This window comes from Triturus cristatus, chromosome 6 (assembly GCF_964204655.1).
Source record: "Triturus cristatus chromosome 6, aTriCri1.1, whole genome shotgun sequence".
Classification (NCBI taxonomy): Eukaryota; Metazoa; Chordata; class Amphibia; order Caudata; family Salamandridae; genus Triturus; species Triturus cristatus.
Genome location: NC_140589.1, coordinates 1,826,697,764 through 1,826,722,882, shown reverse-complemented (window position 1 = coordinate 1,826,722,882; position 25,119 = coordinate 1,826,697,764). Strand labels below are relative to the sequence as shown.

Here is a 25,119-nt window from a genome sequence, read left to right as displayed (position 1 = left end):
AGCATTACATAAATATAACATTTGAATAAAGCGTTCAGCAGGCTCCCCTTATTGGAACAGAGTAAGTATAACTGCTTGTCCCATTGCTGAGCTGACTGTTGCATTCACATCTTGGCAGTGATGTCGGATGAAGGTAAGCCTGATTTTCCGCCTGGCTGCATGGCAAATGTCCTGTAAAGACACTTCAGCAAACAGTGCAGCTTTTGCCATGCATCTGGTTTGAGTGCGCCTTACTCTGCCTTGAAACAGATACTTTGATTTGTTGTGGCAGAAGATGATGCTGGCAGACAGCTAAAGTGTGACCCCTTCTTTGGAGAACAGGACACCTTTTCCTGGATGGTTGGATGAGACAAATAATGGATTTGAAGACTGTAAGTCCTTGGGTTTGCACAAGTAGAACCTGATGTCCCTGCAGACATCCAGCGAGTGCAAGAATTTCTCTGCAGGAGTGGATGGATTAGAGAAGAAAGGCTAGGATGACAGGCTCATTCAAGTGAACGTTTGTAGGGTCTTTTAGAATGAATCTTGGGCAGCAGCATGAGTTGGCTCGATACAGCGTCTACCCCCTAAGGAACTGGAGGTAAAGCCCTAAAGAGACCAATTATGAACCGCTTTACAATTCTCTGTTTGAACAAGGATAAGAGTCTACAGTCATTTGGAAACTGGAAATTACAGCCAAATGATTCCTCACAGATTAATACTTGAAGACGCTCTTGGCCAGCTCTAGAAAGATTCACTGTATCTGAAGGGCTGCATGGAGACTTGCTTAAGGCCATTATCTTTGAACCATGTACAGACTATTTTCTGAATAGCTTTGTAGGTCATTACAATATACATTCATTATTAAAAAGAACAGAGTTAAAATCCTACGCATGTTATTACAAACTGGTAGGAAATAAGGCCTTAAAATTGATATCAAAACTGACTGTAAAGTGCAAATGCATTAGACTTAGAGGAGCATTTTATCAAGGTCTCGCTTGCTTGCTAGCCGACTGGTTTCTTTTTGTAACTCTATATTCTGCATCAATGCGGCTCGGATTAATTCTGTAAATTTCCCCGGCCGCACAACTGTTAGAGCTGTTTTAGCAGAGAAACACAAGTGAGAGACTTCTCTGCATCGTACAAGACCATGGGTTCTGCAGATAGGAAGAACTAGTCGGTGCCTCTCGCTGGCTTACTTAGGGCAACAGCACAGCAGATGAAGCCAGGATTCACGATGGTAATTACAAAGTCGACATGCGACTATATTGTCCTGCCGGGCCCAGGCCTGGTTAAAGTCCACAATGGGCAATGCAAGAAGTCTCATGTAGGTGATTTTTTTCCGGGCCGGGACTGTCAATGCTTGCTCGAAATAAGGCTGTGGTTTACCCACTATGGAGGAGGTGTCCCGTGATGAGAGATTGATGGTGTAAGCTGTCCAGATCCCTTTCATGGGATATTTTCTAGGCTTGTCTATTCACTGACCTTTTCCATGCAGCAACTGGAATGTTTGGGTTGTGCACATTTTGCACATCTATTTCTAACAATTTTGTGGCTGCTGTCAACTGCACCTGCCATGGGGATCCACCTTCTTCAAAAATTGTTTTAATTTGCGTTTTTAGAGATGTTGCTGGAGCTCATAAGGTGCTAATGTAATATTTTGAAGTGTCCCCTAAGCAGGTAATGTCCGGACGGGTAAGTCCCAGCTCCTACCTTACTCTTGCTTTCCTGGCCTGTCGTGGGATGCCTAGTACCTTCTTGTATACAGAGATTTGGTAGCTCGTAAGGAATTTAATGAGGGCACCAGGGAAGACTAGGTGGCCGTAGTTGAGGGAGGGCACTACTTTTGCTTTTAAGACTTTAAAGATAGGTTCTACAGTCGGGCTGTGTAGTCTTCGATTGAGATTTTTCAGGCTACAGATAATAACGGGATTGTTCAATTCAACTGGTGAGTAAATGGATGGGCTTAGCAGGTTGTGGTCCCAAAATTGACACAGCTATACTCAGGCAATCAGAATCCGGGAACCGTGAACTGCCTTCACCTTTCTTAGTACTTTAGAGATGAAGGTAAATGGAGCAAAGATGTAAGCAAAGGCGCCCGACCATGTCTTCGAAAAGGAATTACACACAGACACTGGCTGATTGAACCGGCTGCCCTAGTGCCAATATTTCCTGTTCTCCTGGGAAGCAAACAGGTCTCTAGATGTCTGACCCCACTTTTCAAAGATGCATTCTGCATGGTCCTGGTGGTGTTCCCATTCATAGCAATCTAAATGGCGTGGCAGAGCGCATCTGCTAGTCTGTTTTTGCATCCTGGAAGATGTTCTACTGAAAATTCCTCATTGTTGATGATGGCCCAGTTCCTTAGCATCTGTGCCTCTTCTGATAAGAGAATGAGACCTCATTTTTCTTTGCTTTGCAACATAGTACATCAAGGTCATGTTGTCCATCTGTATCAACACTGCTTGCTTTTTTAACCTCTGAACGAATGACTGTAAGCCTAGTCTGATGAACCGTAACTCCAGGATGTTTATGGGGAGTTCTTTCTCTGACTTTCACAAGAGGCCTCTCTAAGACCACTCCTGCTTGTGTTCACTCCATCCTTCCAGTGACACATCTGTAGTCCAGATTATCCTCTTGGTTGTCGGTTAAATCGAAGACCTGCTTTGAGGTTTGATGGGAACCTTCACCACATCAGGGCTTGCTAGAGCCATCCGGCAATTTGTACAGTGTCGTTCAATAAGCTAGTGACTTGCTGCCACTGGAGAAGTAGCTCCTGCTGAATAATCTCGACAGAAGGCTCCAAAAATTAATTTGGTCAATCCAGGATGACATTAGCCCTAAGAAGGATATGTATATCCTGACATGCATTGTTTTCTTAGATCAAAATACGTTTGCCACTGCAGGACGTTTTGTAATTCGAAACATGGATGAGGCAGCCTTCCCCAGATGAGTGTCCAAGATTACCATTAGGAAACATTCCTGTCCAAGGAGGGATGGAGGCCTTCTTTGTTCAGGGTCAGTCCTAATTCATGGAACAGGTGAATGCAGTCAGCTGTGGAGGCACGAGCCTCTTCCTTAGATGGTGCTTTGACGAGTCAGATGTCCAAGTACGGGTACTCATCGTGGCCTTGTCTTAGAAGGATGGAAGTTACTGGCACCAGGCACATTGTAAAGGGCACATACTTGAGACCAAATGGAAGTGCCCTGAATTGACAGTGCCACCCTGCTACTGAAAATCACAGTTCTTGCCTGTGATTTTGATGTATAAAGACATGAAAATACACATCCTGAAGATCCCAGGAGGTGAGTTACTGACTTCCCTGAAGCACCGGGAGGACCTCTTGGAGGTTTATCATTTTGAAGGATTTTGTTTTTCATGGATTTGAATTTTAAATTTCCATGGTCCAGTATTGGCCTCATTGGCCTGATTTTTTTCTTAACCAGAAAGAATGTGAAGTAGAGTCCTCGATTCCGCTGGTTCTTCCGGACGGTCTCTATTGCTCTTTTCAGAAGGATGTTCATCTCTTGCTGTAGCTCCCACAGCTGGACATAATGTTCCTTTCTGGGTGGAGGAGCAGGCAGTTTCTGATTCAACTAGTTATAGAATGCAGCAACCTATAGCTATTGCTTCCCAAGCAGTGGCAAAATAAAAGATTAGTCTTCCGTCAGGAATCACTTGGGTAGCTTTGGAGGGTGAGGCATGGGAGCCTTACAGCTGCTGAAAGTTAAGATATATTTTACTTGTCACTGGAGCATGGTTGGGAAGTTCCCTTTTTCTTTGCTGATGTTCTGATCTAATCTTGGCGCAGACCTTTGCTTGAAGAGTAGCCTCGATTTGATGGTATCCAGATTTTTGGGTGAGTAAATAGGCTTTTCTTTGGCTTCCACACTGGAAGAACCCCCTTCTGCAGGCATGATATCCTCCTAAGTACAAAAAAGACGTGGAGGCAGGGTGTCTGTGCAGTAAAGCTCCTAGTGAGCATGTTTAGTCCATCTTGATGTTCTACACAGTGATGTCTACAAGTTTTCCAAATAAAGTGTGGTTATCAAAAGGCATGTCTACAATATTTGTGTGCAGAAGTATGTTAACAAAAGGTATACTTGACTGCTGCCCCAGTGTGAAGAAGGTGAATAAACAATAAGTAGACTCCAAGTGGACACTACCAATTTTAATAAGCATTAAAGGTAACGTCTACACCATGCCTCAACACAGCAACAACTGTCAACTTCATCCCACAACACTCCAGAACCCCCACAGCACCCCCGAACTCCCACAACACTTCAGAGCCCCCTACAACACCTCAGAGCCCCCTATAACACTCCAGAGACCCTCACAACACTCCAGAGACCCCCAAAACACTCAAGAACTCCCACAACACACAACACCCACGCGGCAGCACATGGACATAATGCACCCGGGAACTCATGGAAGACAGAGATGAAAACATCCTTTGCTGAGTCGATGGTGGCAGCACTGCATTTATACTTTAGTTGATAATGGCATTAGCCTTCTCCCTTGTATCTTCCTGGATGAGACTTATAAGAGATGAAATGTGGTGTAACATCTGGCAGACCTATAATCCCAGATTGGCCAAACATTGGAAGCTTTTGTAGATGTCACAACAAAAGACTAAGTTGCCTATGCACCTGAAGTCTGGGTGACAGGATTTTTTTGATCTACGCTGGGCAGCTGCCACAGTAATGGAGCCAGGCTTTAGGTCACCAGTCAAACATGCTGCCACAGATTCTGGTGCCCTGTGCTTCTCCAGGAGGGGTATGACTTCCTGAACTGCGTATGCATTTGTTTGAGATCCTCCAAACAGAAAAATAAAAAAATCAGATTCAGGATGGATTTGGAAGCTTTCCAAGGTTTTTCTTTAAATTCATATAGAAAACACAGCTGCCCCACATAAGTCCTAGAGATGTTAAACTTTTTTGCTGCTCTTTCCAAGAGGACATGAAAGCAGGCAACGTCATTTGGAGGTGAATCAGTTTGTGTAGGCGATGTGTCTTCCCACTCTTCATCATGACCATCCTCATCAACTTGTCATTTCCCCAAAAGTTCCCCTTTTTCCATATCTGACATGCGGCTTGAGATGTGATGTGTCCTGGTCTCCAATTTGTTCTCCGTAGGTGTCCCTGAGAAAGGGCAAGTAAGAGGAGCTGGTGTCGTGGTAATAGGTGGAAGCAGTGAGACTGGGATCTCCACTTATGGAGGAGCAGATGATAAGGATGTTGGCACACAGGTTGCAGATTGCATTGGTGATGTCAGGCTTGAGGTTGCTGTGAATGGAAACTCTGGAATGTGCCCATCATTTGATGGAACAGTCATGAGTGGCATAGTAACCTGAATCATAGTTGGGTCTCTGTAAGGACGTCATGGGTCAGGTTGGTAACTACTGCTTGGGTGGCTTTCCCGTGCATATGTCTAGAGCTTACAAATCCCTTAAAAACTTCTCACAATTTGAAGAAAGCTGAAGATAGGGCTGGCGGTAGTCCCGCGAGGATAAAGTACAGATTGAGAAGTAACCAACATAAGGTCAAAAACACGTCACAGCAGAGCTCCTTTCAGGTCCTCCCCTCACACACACAATGTGCGGTAGAAATCTTAGCTATGGTGGCCCCATTGGGTGGATAGGGATACGGGGGTTAGGAAAGCTCAGCACTTCCACCTCAATGGTTGAAGTTCGGGACGCTTCAAATGAGGTTCTTGAGGTCCATGGCCGTTTTAACACACTTTATTGTATTTAAAGGTCCAGGGGATTCCCATCCTGACGACGCGGAATGATCCTAGCATGTGAATGCATAAAAGATTCAGTGCCAGAGAAAGATATATTTTAAACAGAAGAGTAACTTCCACAGCAAGCACATTAACCCAGACGGCTATCGTACCAGCGAAATTCGAAATATTATCATGACTTTGTTTTTTTCATCTCCATGGCCAAGTCTGGTTTCATCTGTGTGCCTTCTCTTGCAACTTTCACCATCTGCCATGGACTAGGGCTGAAGCACTGTTCGGGCTGAAACCCTCCTCTGTCGTCGCTGCTGCTGTCCCTTCCCTTGGTTTCCATCAGGGACTTGCAGAGGCAGCTGCAATGACTTGAAGTTTAACTTTCCAATTCAGAAAAGAGAGACTTAAAATGGAGGGGACTGTGATGTAAAGTGTAAGATCTCTGCCTGATAATGGAATCAACATTGCAAAATATGAGACATTATCATGAGAAGATAGAAGTAGTTCATGCACATAACACCCAAAACAGGCTACAACAAATGTAAGTGAAAGAATGGCAAGATAAAAGTAATTCCTGCCCGACTCTTGCCACTGGTTCACTGAGTCTTCAACAGGAGACATTGAATCAATGGGCACATGTATCATCTGATAAATATGAAATACATATTTACTCCCAAGATACTAGCAAGGCACAGAATTGCAGGCTAACACTGAAAACAGCACTGATGTGGGTTACAAACATACAAGGTCACTTTCGCCCACAGCAGTGAATCTTATAGATCCTTAGGTAAACAGCTTATAGATTCTGAGTCTCCATGAATAAGTACTGAGGCACTGAAAAGAAAATCGATTGCTGGGAAGGATCAATAGTAATTTTATCTAATTTCGCAGCATGTCCTATCACACATGTGAGCAATAATCCCAGCAAGAAGCATATTACAGTGAATACCTCAATCTGTGACTTGAATTGTTAAGCTGTGTGATCAGTATTTCCAGAGTGCACACCTGTGATAGCGCAGGACTTTGGAACATATGGTATGTGTGGTTCTAGGCGCTGGTTTCCAGGGTTTCTCACAGACCATGGTCTGAGTGCTATCATGTGCTGTGGGTATTGTGTTCTTGGCCACCTGTGACTCTACGCTGCATTCATTGTGTAATGTGAAGGTTGCACACTGGGTCCAGCTGCAGGAGAGCCCAAAAGGGGTCATGTTAGAATGGAAGACAGGCAGAGATGGAATGTGTGTAATGGGGCACCGCAAATACCGTGGACACCAAAGGTGGAGGACATCTGAAGACCACAGACTGTTACCTTAACATTAAAGGATATGCAACCCTGCCCTACTTATGTTATCAGCAATTGTGTTGGGCCTTTGACCATTGCACTGGCACCAAAGTACTTTCATAACCTGGCACCCTATTCATAAAGTCCTCAGAACTCCATCCATTGGTTGAGTCAGTGCTTGGTTGAAATTGTCTGGGGCATGGTTAGTAAAGATTTGTTAGTAACAGAGGATCATGTTGGTTACAGTGCAAGTAAAAGGAGTTTGATCCTGCAAAAGATCTCTGTACTGTGTTAAGTGTATGGATGGATGAACCAGAGGACTTTGCAGGTTTTTGATGAGCACAATGGTTAGTGTCCTTGTCCAGCCTGCATAGTTGGTCTTCCAGACAGCTTTACTAACTGGGTTAATAGCCCTGATGCAATACATGCTGGTGTGGTATGTTTAATCTACCTTAATCTGAAAAGTTCTAAGATTATGATGGAGTGGCCCGGGCACACGGTTCAGTTGACAGCACCTTACCCGCTATATGTGTTTGGTGCCACGTTAGTCGCGCGAGGGTCTCAGTAAAACGATGTACAACTGAGCCTATATCTGTGTGCTATCTTACTGAGAGGCAGGAATAATACTGGATATTAGGAACAATGAGCTGTTTATATTAGGGCTTCATAACAATATTTTGTAAAAAAACAGACTTACTCATTTCCATGAACAGCTGGCGCTTCTCAGCCATTGTCCTTCTCCTCTTCCCACTCTCTTCGATCATTCTGCAAAGAGAACAGCGATGAAATCACTATATCAAGGCAGCTACAACACCGTGCAAAGAGAACCACTTCTGAATCTGTCTTGCAGTAATAAGCAAAGACGATGCATGAGCCCTAGCAGTGTTGTGCACAGTGATGCATGAGCTCTACCAGCATGCGCACTGATGCATGAGCCCTAGCAACTTGCACAGCGATGCGTGAGCCCTAGCAGCGTGCACAGTAACATATGAGCCCTAGCAGCATGCACAGGGATGCATGAGCTCTAGCAGCATGCACACTGATGCATAAGCCCTAGCAACATGAACAGTGATGCGTGAGCCCTAGCAGCGTGCACAGTAATATATGTGCCCTAGCAGCATGCACAAGAATGCATGAGCTCTACCAGCATGCACAGTGATGCATGAACCCTAGCAGTGCACAGTGATGCGTGAGCCCTAGCAGTGTGTGCAGTGATGCATGAGCCCTAGCAGTGTGCGCAGTGATGAATGAGCCCTAGCAACGTGCCCAGTGATGCATGATCCCTAGCAGCGTCCACAGTGATGCCCGAGCCCTAGCAGTATGCGAAGTGATGCATGAGCCCTAGCAGTATGCGTAGTGATGCATGAGTCTTAGTGTACATAGTGATGCTTGAGCCCTAGCAGCGTACACAGTGTTGCATGAACCCTAGCAGTGTCCACAGTGATGCATGAACCCTAGCAGCGTGCATAATGATGCATGAGTTCTAGCAGAGTGCGCAGTGAGCATCAACCTGCACTCACCAGTAACATACTGTCTCTTACTTCACACAAACCTAACAGTTGTGTTGTGACTTAAACCACAATAGATTCCTTTGCTGTGGCTAGATTACAATTGTAAAAAGCAGCCTTGAAGCGGAGCACTACCTAGCTGAACACACAAATAATTAAAAGAACTTTCTTCAGAGGTGCACTTTCTACTTCACGCCTGAACTGAAGCACATCATAGGGGTCCGTCCGTATGCAAAAACAAAGACTGAAAAAACAGACTTCAAAACCAAACTCAAAAACATCTATTGCAAAATACCTAAACTCCACAAATACCTATTGACAAAAAACACAACTTGCATCTAAACCTCCTCTCAAGCACACACCCTCTCTATTATGCTAGGACTGAGTTAGAGAGTTAGATAGAATAGTATCCAATATAAAGGGGGAACCCCTGAGGAACGGATGGGTAGGCAGGAGGTGCAGGGGAAGATTAAACTACAATATCAAAAGAAAATACCAGCTGCCTACACAAAAAAGATATAAATACGCCCAAAAGGAAAATGGGGCAGAATTGGATGTGTAACCACTAACCAGGACTGACAGTGAGATACTAAAAAAAGAACATTACAAAAGTCATGAAATCCACAATATCAGTTTATTTTAATATAATAAATCAGGATAATAATCAATAGCGATCAATGTTTTCACAAAATAAAGATATATACGTCCCACTCTAAACAAAGACAATCATACTGGCATTCATTCCCACAACATACTCATATATACAACAGGCATATAATCAAAACATTTAAGTACATAAATAGGTAAAAACATCAGAATTCAAGGAAGGGTAATTCCAAAGAAATGACAATTCCGGTACTCGTGTCCTCCCGGTCGTGTATGGAGATAAGGTCTCCAGGAAGGCACGAGGCGAAGAAAGCCAACGCACGTTTCGGTGTTGGGCCCACTAGGGGCTACACCTTCATCAGGGCAGTGGTAGTCACAATCGTGTGGGACACACAAATAGCACCTTGTTGGGGTGTGAGCCCTTATTTTCACCCTCAAGTTATAGGAGAAATCCGAAACTCAAGCAACTCTTATACGGGGTTGCAAGGGGTTGACAATGAGGCAGGCTCATGGTTAAGTCAGCATGTTAGCAGACCCGGACAAATGTGATAAAAGAACGAAGAAAAATGCCAGGGATTGGCTCCAATGGGGGACTACGACAGGCACGTCGGGTCCGTCAGTCGGTAGAGTTTTATTGGATTCCTATACCGGTGATAGTCTAGGATCAAGCCGTAGGGTAGAGCAACCGTGATCTGGGAGGACACGAGTACTGGAATTGTCATTTGCATGGATTTTATTGGTCCAATGAGGGTTTTCTCTTCTGAATGTAGGTTTGCCCTGGTGTTGGTTGATGTGTATTCAAAGTGGTTGGTGATTACGTTTTGCGTGAAATCACTACCAAGAAGACTACTGAAACTTTGGAGAATGTGTTCAGAGAGGAAGGCTTCCCTGTCAAGTTAATAACTGATAATGGTACACTGTTGACGTCCAGGGAAATTAAGGTATTCTTAGAAGCCTGTGGTACAAGTCATTTACACACCTCTCTTTACAACCCACAAGGCAAGGGTGTTGTTGAGAGGGCGAATCGTTTGATTAAAGGCGTTGTGCAGATGGCTTTTGTGAATAGAGGAAGTCTAAAAGAAAATGGTCGATGAGCTTGTATGGGCATATCGCACTACAGAAAATAGTACCTCTAAAGAAATTCCTTTTCAAGTAATGAGGGGACGTGATGCCAACACAAAAATGTCTCCTGCATGGATGAGAAGAATTACTGATGGAAGTGAAGTCCAGATCAGTTCTCCACTAGATAGTGGGGTATATTAATATTTGAAACCTGGTGACTTAGTTAAAGTTAAAAGTGGGAGACTGGATAGTAGTTTCAAGTTTCGTGAGCCTTTTTGGGTGAAGGAAGTGCATCAAGTGTATGTTGGGTTGGAGAATGGTGAAAGGTGGAATAGGCGCAGTGTAGCCTTGTATGAGAAGTTGTGAGGGGATGATTCTTTTGATAAAAGAGAGAGTGAGAAGGAAGGTTGTAGTGGTTATATGTTGATGGATGATGTGGAAGTGTTGAGTGGGAGAGTTCATGGAGATAGATAGAGGTGTTTTAGGAACAGATTTCCACCCAGGTATTTGAGTGATTATGTTTGCAAGTGATTACTCACTTCATGTGAACTTTTTACTTTCATGGCGCAAATATCAGTTATTTTTGGTTTCTGTTCATTGGTTAGTGTGTTCAAATTTATGTTCCTCATTTTCTATAAGAGAAGAGGATGTGTTGTAATCTCAACCCCCGAAGGGATATCTCTGCGCTGCGGACAGGGCTGAAGGAATAGCGGAGGTGCAGGATCAAAATAGGATGGTCTTAAGGAGCTTTCTGAATTGGAGATGATCCGGACACAGTCTCAAATGAATGGGGAGCTGATTCCAATAGAGATGGAAAAGGTGGGAGAATGCTTTCCCGCCCAACCTGGCTTTCCTGACTCGGAGGTCCACAAGAAGAGATTTAGTTCCTGAGCGGAGGGTCCTCGAGGGCACATAGTGAGTGAATTTCTCAGCAGGATAAGATGGATCGGTGTTGTGTAAGGCTTTATGAACAGTGCAGCAGATTTTAAACTTAACCCGCTTACGCACTGGGAGCCAATGTAGCTGGTGGAGGAGAGGGAGGGAAGCGCTTTTGGGTGGGACATTTAGGACCAGGCGCGCCGCGGTGTTTAAATGCTTTGATATAATTATGTTCTGTATTAGAAGACTCCTTTGTGTATTTTTTGAGTGTTCCTTTCCCAGTCAGTTGATTGCTGGCTGGAAGCGGAGCATCACCTGCAGTTATCCATTAATTCATTAAATGCCTTACACCCAAGAGGTCAATGTTTTTACTTTACAAAAGCCTGCCACCCAGTTAGTCTCCAAGTGCCGATCCTGAGAGGCTGGCGATTACACTTGAGAAGACCTGGACCTTTTTACAGGTAGACTGGCAGTGGTAACAGAGAGGGGTAACCACTAGCCAAACCATTTGTTTTCTGTGGGTGTGTAGCCCACAGGTAGCCACACCTCTAGGGTTCAGACATCTTGAGAGTGGACAGAATAGTGCACTGTGGAATTGCTAGATGCCATCATAGATTGAAGTTTTCACATGGAGGGAGGGATCCTGGTAGTCCATTGGCCAGTGACCATAGCATACCCATAGGGCACTTTCTGGGCATAAATATGGCAAACCTGGCACCTCAGATCATATCTTGACTGAAGAAAAGTAGCTCCCGTGCACCAGACCAAAGTAGTGACTGCAATGGTCAGTCAGCTGCACCCTGTCCAGCACCAGGGCCAGAAAGGCTGAAGTAGCCCCCCGGTTAGTTAGCAGCCACGCGCAACGGACCTCCACTGACAAGCACTCGTCAGAGTGTGGCTTGGTCGTCAAAGATGGACACTAGCCCTCACCAAAGGAAACAGCTGGATCCACTGTGTCCAGAGATCGGTGGCCCAGATGCTACTGGACTTCTACTGGCCCAAAGAGGACTTCAAGGGACACTGACCCCTGAAACCAAAGTCACCCCAGGAGACCCCAGTAAACTGCACAGTATCCAGAGAACCTTTCAGCATCCTCAACATCCTGAATCCTCAGCATCAGGACCACTCCATTGAAGTCTACTGCGGTTTTGATGTTAATTGTGGAACTAAACTTGAGACTGCTTTGGTAACCAGGTAACTGTCCAAATATTTGAAATTAGCCTCCTTGGCCCATTCCTTGTCGGAACTGGTCACTGAGTCTGGGTCAGAATAACCAAACACAACTCTTCCAAACTTTTCAACATTTTTTCAAGCTTTGTGGTTACCAATGCTTGTTTGCGATGTGGACTAAAAAAGCTGAAATTTAAATTAAAAAAAAAATCTATATCACTGGAGCCTTCTGGTGGATTTTGCTCATCTTGGTGTCTAAACATACATAAAAATATAATCGATTTTTATAAATTGGTGCTTGAGTCGTGTTGGGTGACTTTCTTATTCTATTTGGTACTTCTAAATGCTTTACACTAGTTCCTTTGTTTAAGCCTTGCTGCTCGAAGCCGCAGCTACCCAGGGTTGAGCAAGAGATTTTTACAAACTAGCCTGACTGAACCAAAGACGGTTTTGTGAGTGTGTTACAAGGTGAGGTCGCACAACTATACCATATAATACACCAGAATCCTCACATTTTAAAGTACCCAGATTCCACCTACTCCTACCAGGTCAAAGAAAGCCAACATTTTGAGCAGGGTTTCGAACCCCAAGTCTCTCTCAAGCTCCCAAAAGCTCCAAAAGGCAGACAAGCCTTAGACAGTTGTAGCTTAGAGCCTAGCCAGGCTGGCACAGTGCACATGCGAGAAAGAGGGACAAAGCATACATGCTAACATTTTCAAACTGGGAAGGGGACATTTTAAACATAAATAAATAAATCAGGGGAATGGCTTTCTCCCCATTGATTTATATTGCAGCAGAGGCAATTTTAGGCTGGAGACACCTGAAAGAAATACATTTTTGGCTTCAAACATCATGATTCTCCCATGGTCGAGTGGCATGTATAGACAAGGTGCTTAGTTGGGGCCTGCCTCAACAGCGCAAGAGCACATCGGTCTACCTCATGTCACTCTTCTGTCCTCACTCCTCCAAGGAAGCCTAACACTTTTCCTATATCGCAGAGACCCGTTGCTCTTTCTAGTTAGCGTAGACCTCCTAACCTTCTAGAACTTCCTCCCAGACAACTTTCACTTTCATTATGAGCAGTGAATGACATTGCAGAGTAAAACGAGATACTGTGGTGAAGAGACTTCCCCTGCTTCTATTGTTTCAGCTAGGATGGCAGCAATTTGATAGTTCCCATTTTCTTCAATCTTAACCCAGCTCTTCTTGGACAAGTGAGACTTGTAAAAACATACCTTTCTGTATATATCCCCACAAGTTAACCTTTCTTCAGATCTCCTCCGTCTGTACTCTTCCTATTCTCCTCCACCTCCCATATTAACACTCACTCCTCTCACCTCTAGCACGAGGCCTTTGATCCGAGACTATAGTAGCCAATTGGAGTGGTTTCCTCTCCCACCCAACTCCTAACTAAACTTCTGTGAGTGGAGCTCCAGGAGCCGAGTGTGTTGATGGCGTCTGCTGGATGCTGCAGCTTAAGGCTGCTCTGTGAGACCAGAGTAGAGTGTTGGCCTACCTTATTCATCAAAGATCTCTGGCCATAAAGGCATATTGTAGGGAACAATTAAACCACCCTTTCTAATCTAAAGGCTGGTCACTATGTGTCAGGTTAGCTTGCCTTGATTCCTGGACACTGGGTCCCATCATACTGTGACCCTTCCCATCGTAGAGAAATGACCCTCAATCCACCTTTATCAGCATTAGAGGGTGAAAGCACATCTAGCCCAGTAAGCCAGGAAAATCTAGCTATCCCCTACCACTTTAAGGCTGGTTGCAATGTCCCAGGCTAGTCTTTCTGATTCCTCTGCACTTTGTCCAATCCTACTGATCCATCCCATTGCAAAGATATTTACCCACAATCTGCCTTTATCTGCATTAGAAGATGAAAGTATATCAAGCCCTTCCAGCCAGGACTATTCCAATTACCACCTTAAGGCTTTTTGTGATATCTAGGGTTAGCCTTGCTTTATGCTGTTCAGAGTTCCTTCTTCAGATTTCAAATTGCTGGTGAATTTAGACAAAGTAAATATGTTCCTTGCACAAGTTCAATGGTCATTTTCTTAGGTCTCGCAGACCTGCGTTGCAGCGCGCATGCGCTCCTCGCTCTGCGAGGCTTCTTGTAATCGAGCAGATTTCAGAAGTGGAGTGTAGGCTCCACCCCTTCTTTCCATTGGCTTGCGTCATTGTGCATGCTAAACCCTGGCTTTCCATTGTAAGTGAGGCTTTTTAGTCCCTCCTTATTACCGCCCTATCTCCTTTTGGCCCCACCCACCCGGACTGGATCTTTTACTCGCAGCGTGACGTTGTGCGCTTTCAGGTAATGTCGGCCGCGTTACTTTGTTTACCCAAAGCAATACAAGTACTTCAAGCTAGTATATTAAAGCACAGCGTTTAAATAAACAAATTTTACAAATTAATTTGTGCAAATAGAGAGAGAATTGGGGAAGAGAAGCCGCGTGAGGAACGGAGTTGGCTTTGGAGGTCAGTCCTGCCACCCGAGCGTCGTGCATGCTGTTTTTATTTGACTTGGGAGGCGCAGAAGCAGCGTTCACAAATGTCTTTTTAATAATCAAATGCTGTAAATAAATGTGTGTGCCTGGAGTGGGAAGCGCCAGAGTAGGTGAGGCGATAATGAGAGACGGGCGCGGGGAAAGCGCACTCGGAACCCATTATCTGCTGCTTAAAGCCTGCCTTGGGTAAAATTTCAAGCCACTTTTATAGCCTTTCTATTATGACGCGTAGCGAAATGTACGACCCTGGCATGAAAAGAGGCTCGGGCCCTTCCTCGTGCTGCAAGAATAGATGGCAGATGCCCTGACAGTGACTATTGTCCGCAATAAAACACAAACAGCACAGCACATCTCCCCCGAAAGCCCCCCCAACGGCAGCCGCCTCCATGCAAACCACGGCGAGAGCCGCACATACACGCTCACACCCATAACAGCACAGCACATCTCCCCCGAAAGCCGCCCCAACGGCAGCCACCTCCACGCAAACCACGGCGAGAGCCGCACACACACGCTCACGCCCATAATTTTTCATTTCTAGCGAGAAGGTCGGTATATCATCCATACAGACTCTTGGCTGGTGTATGGCCGCAGAGCAGGAAGCAAAGGGTGCGATTTATCAAGCATATGACAGCTAAGTTCATTAAGAATAGAACTCACAAAACAAGCATTTGCAAAGGCAATAGGTCTCGTATTTACGCGAGATTAAGCTATTGGCATTGTAAATGACAATGTGTTTTATTAATGTTTCAAAAACCAAAACATAAATAAAAAGCATTTTCATTTACAAAGCCAATAGCTCAAACTTGCGTAAATGCGAGAGCTTTTGCATTGCAAATGCTTGTTATAAATGGCTGCCAGAACAGCTGTCGCCAGACCCTATGTAATCAACTGAAAGAAACTTAAAGAAGCTCTACCAAGAGAGGGACTTTGTTTCCACTGACATGGTTATTTTCCTTCCTTCAACATTTGACTGGGCTGATGTGTGCTTCCATGACAAAAGAGTACTTGTATTTGCACTTTTCGCTGTGTTCGGAAAGCTTATAATCAATACAGCTGGTGTGAATGGATTATGTTATCTACACTTATAGAGCATATATACATATATTCTTGGTACTATAGAAGTAAGAAACACTAGTTACAAAATGGAAGTCAAAAAATAATCTGAAATCAAGTTTATTGACTAAAAAGTAGAGTTTTAAATTTTTTGGCAAAGCGAACATAAAATAAAGGGCGCAAATCTTCAGACTGAAGTTGTTCCACTTTTTTGCAGTGTAAACAGAGAAAGCCATGTCTCTAAAAAAACACCATGTTAGACATCGCGGCATTTAAAAGAAACTGAGTACGTTAAGGTATGTACAGGTGAAACTTGGAGGCCATGAAGGGAGGAGAGGTACTGTAAATTGAGCGGTGAACCACAACCAGAGTCCTGAAAAATACTCTTTTCCTGATGGGGAGCCACTGTAGGGCTCTCAAGCAGGTGTGATATGATCACAGCATCGAGAGCCGCTGACCAGTCTGGCCACGGCATTCTGCATCAATTGTAGCCTTTTAAGAAGTTCACCTGGCAGGCCCAGGTAGATGCAACTATCATAGGCAAGTCAGCATTGCATGAAAGCATCGATTAAGGTGTTGTGAATCAATGAAGAGCATAATTACTTTCAGAACTTTAGTTTGCCAGAAATGTGTGCTGGATACCTCGGACAGCTGGTATTCAAAGGAGAAGTCCATATTAATGTTAACACCTAAACTGTGGTCAACTTTGGAGGGGTGCAACGACAACAGCAGTAGGCCTATTTATTTATTCTGGAAAACATATATTAAAGTCAACAGGCCTTCAAAGGTGCACTGTAATGACACTGCATTAATGCCTGCAGAAAAGTCAGATTTCCAAAGTAGGCAATGGTTTTGGTGCTGCTTACCCTTCTGACAAACCCTGGGACTACATTATTTGCACGTGATAATCCTTGACTGACCTTTCTATGGTAAACTGTTAATTTGCATTTATTTAATAAACAAGCATAGTATTTATCTGCATGTGTATAAAAGTAGTTTTTAAATCTTCCACAAACAGAGTTAGCTCTTGAAATAAAAATCAAATGCATAGATACAGATGTAGATGTGTTTTGGGTCAACCCCCTTCAGTCATTTGGTTTGTTCAAGTTTGATTTACATTCAGTTTGCATCCATGAAGTATCGGTCTATGGGTCAGCCCACTTTAGGTAGCGGCGTTTTTGCACTGGGAGTGATGATGTGAAGTTATAACTCAATAGGGAATTTATAGTAAAGGAAAACAGGGATTTATTCTTGGATTTCCCAAAACAACAGATTTCTTCCTTAATAAAAGTTTAGTTCATAATCCATAAGCATCTCCCTTCTGAGATGCAGCCATACCATCTATTTTCTTTACCTGTGTTCTGAGGGATTTTACTTCATATCCTTCGGAACTATTTTCAAATAATACAGCAATTGCAATCATGATTATTGAGGACACCTTAAAGTAGCACCCCCCCCCCCCTTCCTTCCTTTCTCCTTCGAAAGTGAAGATCCAGCTGGAGAGAGAGAGGGAGAGAGAGAGTGAGAGAGAGAGAGGGAGGGAGGGAGAGAGGGAGAGAGAGAGAGAGAGAGAGAGAGAGAGAGAGAGAGGGAGGGAGAGAGGGAGGGAGGGAGAGAGATAGATAGAGAGATAGAGAGAGAGAGAGAGAGAGAGAGAGAGAGAGAGAGAGAGAGAGAGAGAGAGAGAGAGAGAGAGAGAGAGAGAGAGAGAGAGAGAGAGAGAGAGAGAGAGAGAGAGAGAGAGAGTCTCCCCTGCTCGAAAGGCTCTTCCACCCTCTACTTTTTAGGTCTCGCCTGACCCAGCGCATGCGCTGGTCTGGCGAGACTTATTGAGAGGGCTCCAAAAAGTGCTACCAGGCCAGCCTAGACCTACAGTGCATGTGAGCGGGCACGCGCGCCGCGCTCAACCGCAATTACTTTTACGGCCGCTTTGATGTTTGATCATGATCACTTTCGCGGCCGCGCGACCGCGAGGCATAGCCAATAGGTCTCGCTTTTGGGACCTTATAAGTATTTAGTTATGCAACTGTTGCATGGCTAAACACTGATAAGGTCCCACAGGCGAGACCTATTGACTATGCCAGTGCTTGTTCTCTTTCTGTCTACGCACACTTCCTCCCCCTCAAAGGTCTGTGTCTTGTCTCACCTGGGAGAGAAGAAAAGGTAGAAGTCAACCCTGGTCCCTTGCTAGAAAGAGTATCCATCGGTCTCCTCTCAAACTATGAAGGAAGAGTTTAGGGGTACATTTATCAAATTGTGAAGTGCATGGCTACCCACAATAGGTGTCCCAGCGCTAAGGAGCCAAAACAGCAACAACCTACAGACAGGAGCGAGGACCCCCAAAAACAATCGCGCCTTGAGTGGTTTCCTAAAGTGCACCTCATTAGGGCATTGGAAGAGATGATGCAGGAGACTATTCCAAGGTTTAGGAGCTAGATACCCCAAGGAGCATCCACCCATCTTGGCTCTTCTGATTCTAGGGACCTGGGCTAGCCTAAAGTCCGAGAATCTCAGTGCCCTAGAGGTTATATAAGGTGTTAGAGATATAGGGAGCCAGTATTAGCAAAAGCTCAGAAAGAGAAGCAAAGGGCTTTACATTTGATCCACCTGGAGACTGGGAGCCAATGAAGCTCAGATGCTTAGGGACATGCGTCAGCAGCGGGGCTGCAGCGTTTTGTATATTTTACAGCCGCTCAAGAAAGGCCTCAGAAATGCCTAGAAAAAGAACATTCTCATAATCCAGAAGTTAGGTGATAATTGACAGACTAATGATTTTTTGTGAGGAATATGGAAGAGAGCACAAAATGTTCGCGGTACAGCTCAGTAAGCCAAAGTAGCAGGCATTTCGATCTTTGATGTGGGTTTCCACGGTCAGATTGTGATCCAGATAAGTTGCCAGGCTTTTAACCACAGGTTTGGGGATAGGAAAGGAGCTTGATAGGCCACAAGGTATGGGACTTCAGATTGGGCTGATTCCCAAGCACCATCACTTCAGTTCAGGGCCGGCTTTAGGGCAATGCGACTGGTGCGGCCGCACTGGGCGCTGAACTGGGCAGGGGGCGCTGACCTCAGGGGGGTGCTGTGTTTAGCAATAACTTATGATTGGAGAGATGAGGATCACTTTTGCCCTGTGGTAGTGAGAGAATCCGATGCGCGGTCATGGGGTGTGGGGGGCGCCAAAATGTATTGTTGCACCGTGCGCCTCCAGCGCTAAAGCCGGCCCTGCTTCAGTTTGACCACCATTAAGTCTAAGACAATAGAAGTCCATCCTGTCCGCCACTGCTGACAGACAAGTGCTCAAGAGTTGTGTACCAGGGTCGAAAGAGAGGGGGATCTCCGGCTGGGTGCTGTCAGCATAAGGTATCAACGTAAAGCCAAATCTATCAACAATGTCAGCCAGGGGACTTACATAAATGTTGAAGAGGGTTGGGCTCAAAGAGGTGGTCTGTGGGAACCCAAAAAGCACTGAACAGACAGTAGGAGAGAATGTCCTAAGAGACACTTAAAAGGAACAATGTGTCAAAAAATAAGCGAACCATTCCAACACCTTGTTGCGTATCCTGCGGTCTAAAAGTCTCTGCAATACGGAATTATGATTAAGCGTATAAAAAAGCATCACTGGGATCAAGTAAAATGATAGCCGCCGAACACACACGGTCACATGAACATCTCAGCTTCTCTGTAACTGATAAAAGGGCGGACTCCGTAGTATAGAACGGACAAAAGCCTGGCAGGCTGCGATGAAGACGACTATTGGCCTCTAGATATCGGGGAGAGTTGGCCACTGATATGTTTTTATAGGTTTTTAGTTGGAAATATAAGGAGAGAGATGGGGCAATAATTATCATAATTAGCAGGTTTCTAAGTATAGCTTTTTTTTAGGTGGAACAACCACCACATTTCCAGCAGGCAGCGACTGTTGCCGAGAGGTTGAGACACTTCTTTATAATGGGGTAAATAGCTGTGGAACTCTTCTTGAATTTATGAGGTGGTGCGGGATCCAGGGGGTAACCTTTTTTCAGAGATAAAAAGGGCGGGGCATTCCTCTGTTGAAATGGTACTGAGAGCGGACATATGAGGACCTCAAAGCGCTCTAGGGCCTGCGCTTCAATAGAAAAGGTGGAGTAGATATCAGAGATGTTATTTAGAAAAGAAAAAAAGCCCGCTTGTTACATCAGGTAAATCAGGGGTTATGGAAGGTGTCAACGTGGATGGGTTCAACAGATTTTAACAATGGAAAAGATTTCTTTGGAGGAGTTAGGGGCGCTATCAATTCTCACAGCAGGCTCTCCAAATAGCTTTCAGATATACGTTATTTGCATTTAGATATTGTAGTTTGCAGTTCGGGTCCTGCTTTGTTCCACCAGACTCGTTCTAATGATTTGCAACCTTTTTCAATGGCACGAAGTGGCTGTTGGACCCAAAATCGGTCTGTTTTCTCTGAACGTTCAAGGGAGCAGTGACTGGGTTCAGATTATCAACAGTCGAAGAGAATCGCGATCTCAGCACAGTGTCAGCTTCTTCTAGATTTCTATTTAAGTGGGGTTTGGTCAAACTTAGGGCGTTGCAAAAAGTATTCACACCAATTTGGACCACTGCCTTGTGACCACAGGAGAAATAAAATTAGGAGTAACTTCTTGGCCAAACCAAATGTGCCTAGGAAGTGCATAATAGTGAGTCCAGACCAGGGAGATCAATATATGGCCTGCATTATAAGTAGGGTTCTTCATGAGTTGAGTGGACTGGATACTTTCAAGATCTTTAACCAGGTCAGATGCAGAAGGAAAAAATACATTGTAAAAACACAGAGTTAGGTCACCTAGGATGTTGAAGTGGGCATACTTCAACAGAAATGGCACAAGAACCTCAGTGAGGGCAGAGAAACTAACCTCTGGGTTTGGAGGACAGTAGATCTGGGCATCAGAAAAAGACAAGCTCAAAAGAGTAAGACCAAAGGTAACGCCTTTGCAATCAGGGACTAATAAGTCAGATAAGACACAGGTGAACTCAAACTTAATAGCAACACCCCACTTTTCTCCTAAGGGTCTTTCCTGATGGTGGACTACCCTTCGATATAGCCTCAACTACATCATGGACAGAGCAGTCATTAAGCCACGTTTCCATCAGAAATAAAGCATCCAGTTTATGATCTAGAATAAACTCATGAATATCTAGTTTGTTTCGCAAAGGAGCAACAGCTCGAACTAAAGAAGGGAAAATAGCCATTGCTTGAAAAACAAATAGCATCGCTGATGTAATTTCTGTAAGTTCACACTCAATTCATGTACTACAAGTCTTTTATGGTACCGTTGTCGCGCTCAAGGATGGTATGAAGGTCAGTAACAAAATAAAACTGACAGACCAACAGGCCTTCACAGGAGTAAATAATACGGGCACTCTTGAATTGAGCAGCAGCCTTGGTTCCTGGTGCCGCCCAGGCACAGACAGGTTTGCTTATGGGACACCTGCAAAAGGCTCCAAAACCTCTGCCCATTCCATTCCAACCATTTCACTGGGAGTGGCGCATACTCCTTGCTGTTTGCTGATCAGTGTTTGTACCTTAAGAGGTGTTCTTGTTTCCACCACCTTCAAAAACCTGTCCCGTCTCCTTCCTCTGTTTGCCCACAACAACATGGCTGCCCATGTCAATGTTCTTCTGCCATCTGTCCCATAATGCAATCAATGTTTCGTGTGGCAATTAACCGGAGACCAAGGCAGTCAGTTTTATGTAATTCCAAATTTTTCCACACAACTTCCCTCATGACCGGTCTACTTCTTTCAGGTCAACTTCAGGTGGACATGCCCTATCTTTTGACTGCCTCTCAAGTATGTCTTTCCCCTTGAGATACTGTGATGTTTTGAGATCACATACTGGTGATAGTGGGTTTATTGTGTTATGCAAGACTGGTGACCATCTCAGCTGGCATTTCACCTGATTACATGTGCACATCCACAAGAAGTAAATGTTGCTTACCCTATAAGCATCTGTTTGTAGTGTGTAGCCATGTAGAGTTGCATACTCTGCATACTCCTGCCCTCTCTTGTTGGGGTGGATGTCTGCAAGTTTTTCTTCAAATAAATCTTTTAGTCACAGGATGCACAGTGACTCCCCCCTTTCTGGGCAGTGCACACGGGCACCATCTCTATGTCAGAATTAATTTTCGCACAGCAGGTGAGCACATGGTATGGATTGGTGAGTCATCTGGTTTTTAGAGCACTGCCCATGGACTCTGGTTATTGGTATCTGGAGTCAGAGTTTGAGCATTTTGCATTGTCATGGGGGCAAACAGGTATATCTGTGAGGCAACCAATGGTGGACATAAATGAGCAGGACTTGGGAATGGAGTGGCCACTTGTGGGTACGTACTATGGAGCAGGTCAACAAAGTTGTCTACCATGGAAGAAACTCCACCAGGAGGTGTATGCTGTGGCGGATGGCCCATTGCCACATCTGTTGCACTAATTCCGACAGCTGGGAAAAAATACATACCCCTCCTTGCTTCTGGAACTAATACATGGCATTTATGTGGTCTGTCTTGATGAGGACTACTTTGCCATGAATGACCTGAAAGATGGCTTTGATAGCTGGGTGTATGGCCAGTAGCTCATGGTAGTGGATGTGGAGTCCTTGGTCTTGTGGGGGCCAACCCCTTATATGGTCATATAGTCGAGACGCATCAGGTTGTTGCTGTTCCACCACTGCAGAAACCGAAGGGTATTCGCCTTCAACAACATTAGATCTTACCATTGACCCTCTGCTTGAGACCAACTGTGCAGAAAAGCATTCCTGCAAAGAGCCCATGTGGAGTCTGGCATTGGACACTATGGCGATGCATAAGGTCATAATACCTAGGAGGTACATCACGATTCTGACTGTAAGCTGACAACTGGGCTGGGAAAGAGGCTCAAATGCCACCACTCTCTGTTGTAGGGGGAAGACTTTACCTGTGATGGCATTTAGGACAGACCTAGGAGGGGCTTTACTTGCAGGAGCTGAAGGTGGCTCTTAGTGGCATTTATGGTGAATCCCAGGCTGTGAAGCAGGGAGATTGCAGCTTGAGTGCGGATTAGACATTTCTACCTGCCAGCATTCTTGATCTGACAACATCGAGGTAGGGGGAACGCATGGGTATCGCCCCTTCTTAAATGAGCAACTACCATCCCCAGGTACCTTGTAAAAACCCCTTGAGCAATGGTGACTCAAAATCAGTACTTTGAATTGGTAGTGCTGTCCACTTACCACAAAGCAGAGGTAGTGCGAATAGGTGGGTTGGATGGGTATGTGAAAAAGGCATCCTTGAGGTCTAACACAGTCATGTAGTAGCCTTGGTGGAGAAGAGAACTTAAGTCCTGCAGGCTGTCACGTGGAAATGGTCTAAAAGGATGTATTTGATGAGGGCCTGGGGTCTAAAGAGAGGCCTGAGGAAGTCATCGATCTTTGGAATCAGTCAGCCAAAAGTGAAGACGCACTTGCCCCAGTGCTGAGTGAGCACTCTCTATTGCACCCTTGAGAAGAAGCACCTGCACCTCTTCCTGAAAAAGACAAAGATGTTCTCTGCTAAGAGTATGTGTGCGGGATGAGATCAAGGGGGAGGTTGTGAGGAGTGCTAGGCAGTAGCCGTTACAGACTGCAACGAGAACTCACTGACCTGAGGTGATTTCATCCCAGCGGGGGAGAAAATCTTGCAGTCTCCCTTAGACAGATGGTGTGTGACTGGTGGGAGGGAAGGTAAGTTAGTGTTTGGAGGTAGAGGCCTGTTGTGAGGAATCATTTCGAAGAAGAACAGGAAACGTTTGTTGTAAAGATAAAGTTTACTGGTAGCACAACCTGGCCTCCAGCTACCTCCACGACCCAGCTGCAACTGTCATCTGTGGAGTGCCGTCAGCCTCACATTCTAACCTCGAGGACATAGAACACCACGAGCACGAACGCTCGAACAAGGTAAGAGCATCCATACAATTATAACAAAGATAAGTATTGTAAAATCACTTAAGTAACATCACAACAAGGCCCCTTTACCGGAGCCTCCCCAACCCTGGTATTGTCCCTGCCCGTCTGCTGGTGGAAGGACTGCTATTGCCTTTGATAGGCGTGTGGCTGGTCAGGGGTAGTGGCCTTAGTTCCTCCTCTAAGCTGTTACCTCTGAAAGGACACCCCTAGAAGCTGGAAACTGTACCCCATTCCATTGACTTTGAGGTCGGCGTCTAATAGAAATTGGATTACTAGTTGACTGGGGTCAAGCCCTGGTAAGGCAATAACCACAATCCTAGTCAGGATAAGAGGCAGGCAAACCCTAAATAAACCTGTGCTCACCCTCTTGTAGCTTAGCAAAGAGTAGTCAGGCTTAACTTTAGAGGCAATGTGTAAAGTATTTGTGCAACACTTCAAATAGTAAAACAGTGAAAACACCACACAAAAAGATTCCACACCAGGATAGAAAGATATCTCTTAATTTAATAAATAAAACAAGACAAAAATCCAATAAATAAAACTGGATATGAATTTTTAAAGAATAAACTGTAAAATAGGGTAGAAGCAATAAGCGCTTACTAGAGATATCTGGTTGCGCCAGACCATATACAGGGACCCAGTGAGGCCCGCTGAACAAAAGTACCTTGATACTGGCTGCGCCGAGGTCGGAGATGTGGGTCGCAGCTGAAGCGATGAGTCTGTGTCAATTCACGCAGTGAGGGCGATGCACTGGTCCTGATCCATGCAGCAGCGACACTATGTCAGCTCTGCGGAGCGAAGAGCTGCGATAAGGAGATTCTGGTCGTCGCCGAGGATGTGGTCGATGAAGATGCGGTGCACTAGTGCTGTGGTGGTTCCAAAGGCGATGTGTCGGGGTTGATCCATGCAGCTAGGGCGATGCACCAGTTCCAGTCACGCAACAGTAGCGATGACCCGATTCCAATCCATGCAATAGGGGCTATTGACCGGTTTTGGTTCATGCAATGGCACCGGGTCGACGGGATGCATGGGTATTGCTGAAGCAAGTAACTTATGCCTCACTTCCAAGGGTCTAGGACTTGGGCGGCACCACTTGTCAGGGTAGACTCGCAGATAGCAGAGTCCAGGTGCAGAAGCAGGTGAAGTGGAATTCTTTTATGTCCCAAAACTTCAGATCAGGAGGCCAGCCAGCTAGCCTTTGGGATCACTCTAGGTTCAAGTGATTCAGGTCCAGTCCTTATTACCCAGGCATGGGAACAGCAGGCAGCAGGGCAGCACAGCAAGGCAGGAATCCAGCAAATTAGCAGTCCAGTAAAGTTGCAGTCCTTTTTCCTGGCAGAGTCTTTACAGGCCAAGAAGTGTACTGAAGTCATGGTGTCAGAGTT

At 45.1% G+C, this 25,119-nt stretch overlaps 1 protein-coding gene across 4 annotated transcripts in view; it reads right to left on the bottom strand.

Annotated features, from left to right (window-relative positions):
- DTNB (dystrobrevin beta) overlaps window positions 1–25,119 on the bottom strand; it is a 716,394-nt gene that overhangs the window by 557,236 nt on the left and 134,039 nt on the right. For all 4 annotated transcript variants that reach the window (XM_085613210.1, XM_085613208.1, XM_085613207.1 and 1 more), the window contains exon 3: window positions 7,693–7,760. In XM_085613210.1, the coding sequence (XP_085469336.1) occupies window positions 7,693–7,759 (67 nt within the window). In that variant the 5' untranslated portion in view covers window position 7,760. The remainder of the gene's footprint in view (window positions 1–7,692; window positions 7,761–25,119) is intronic.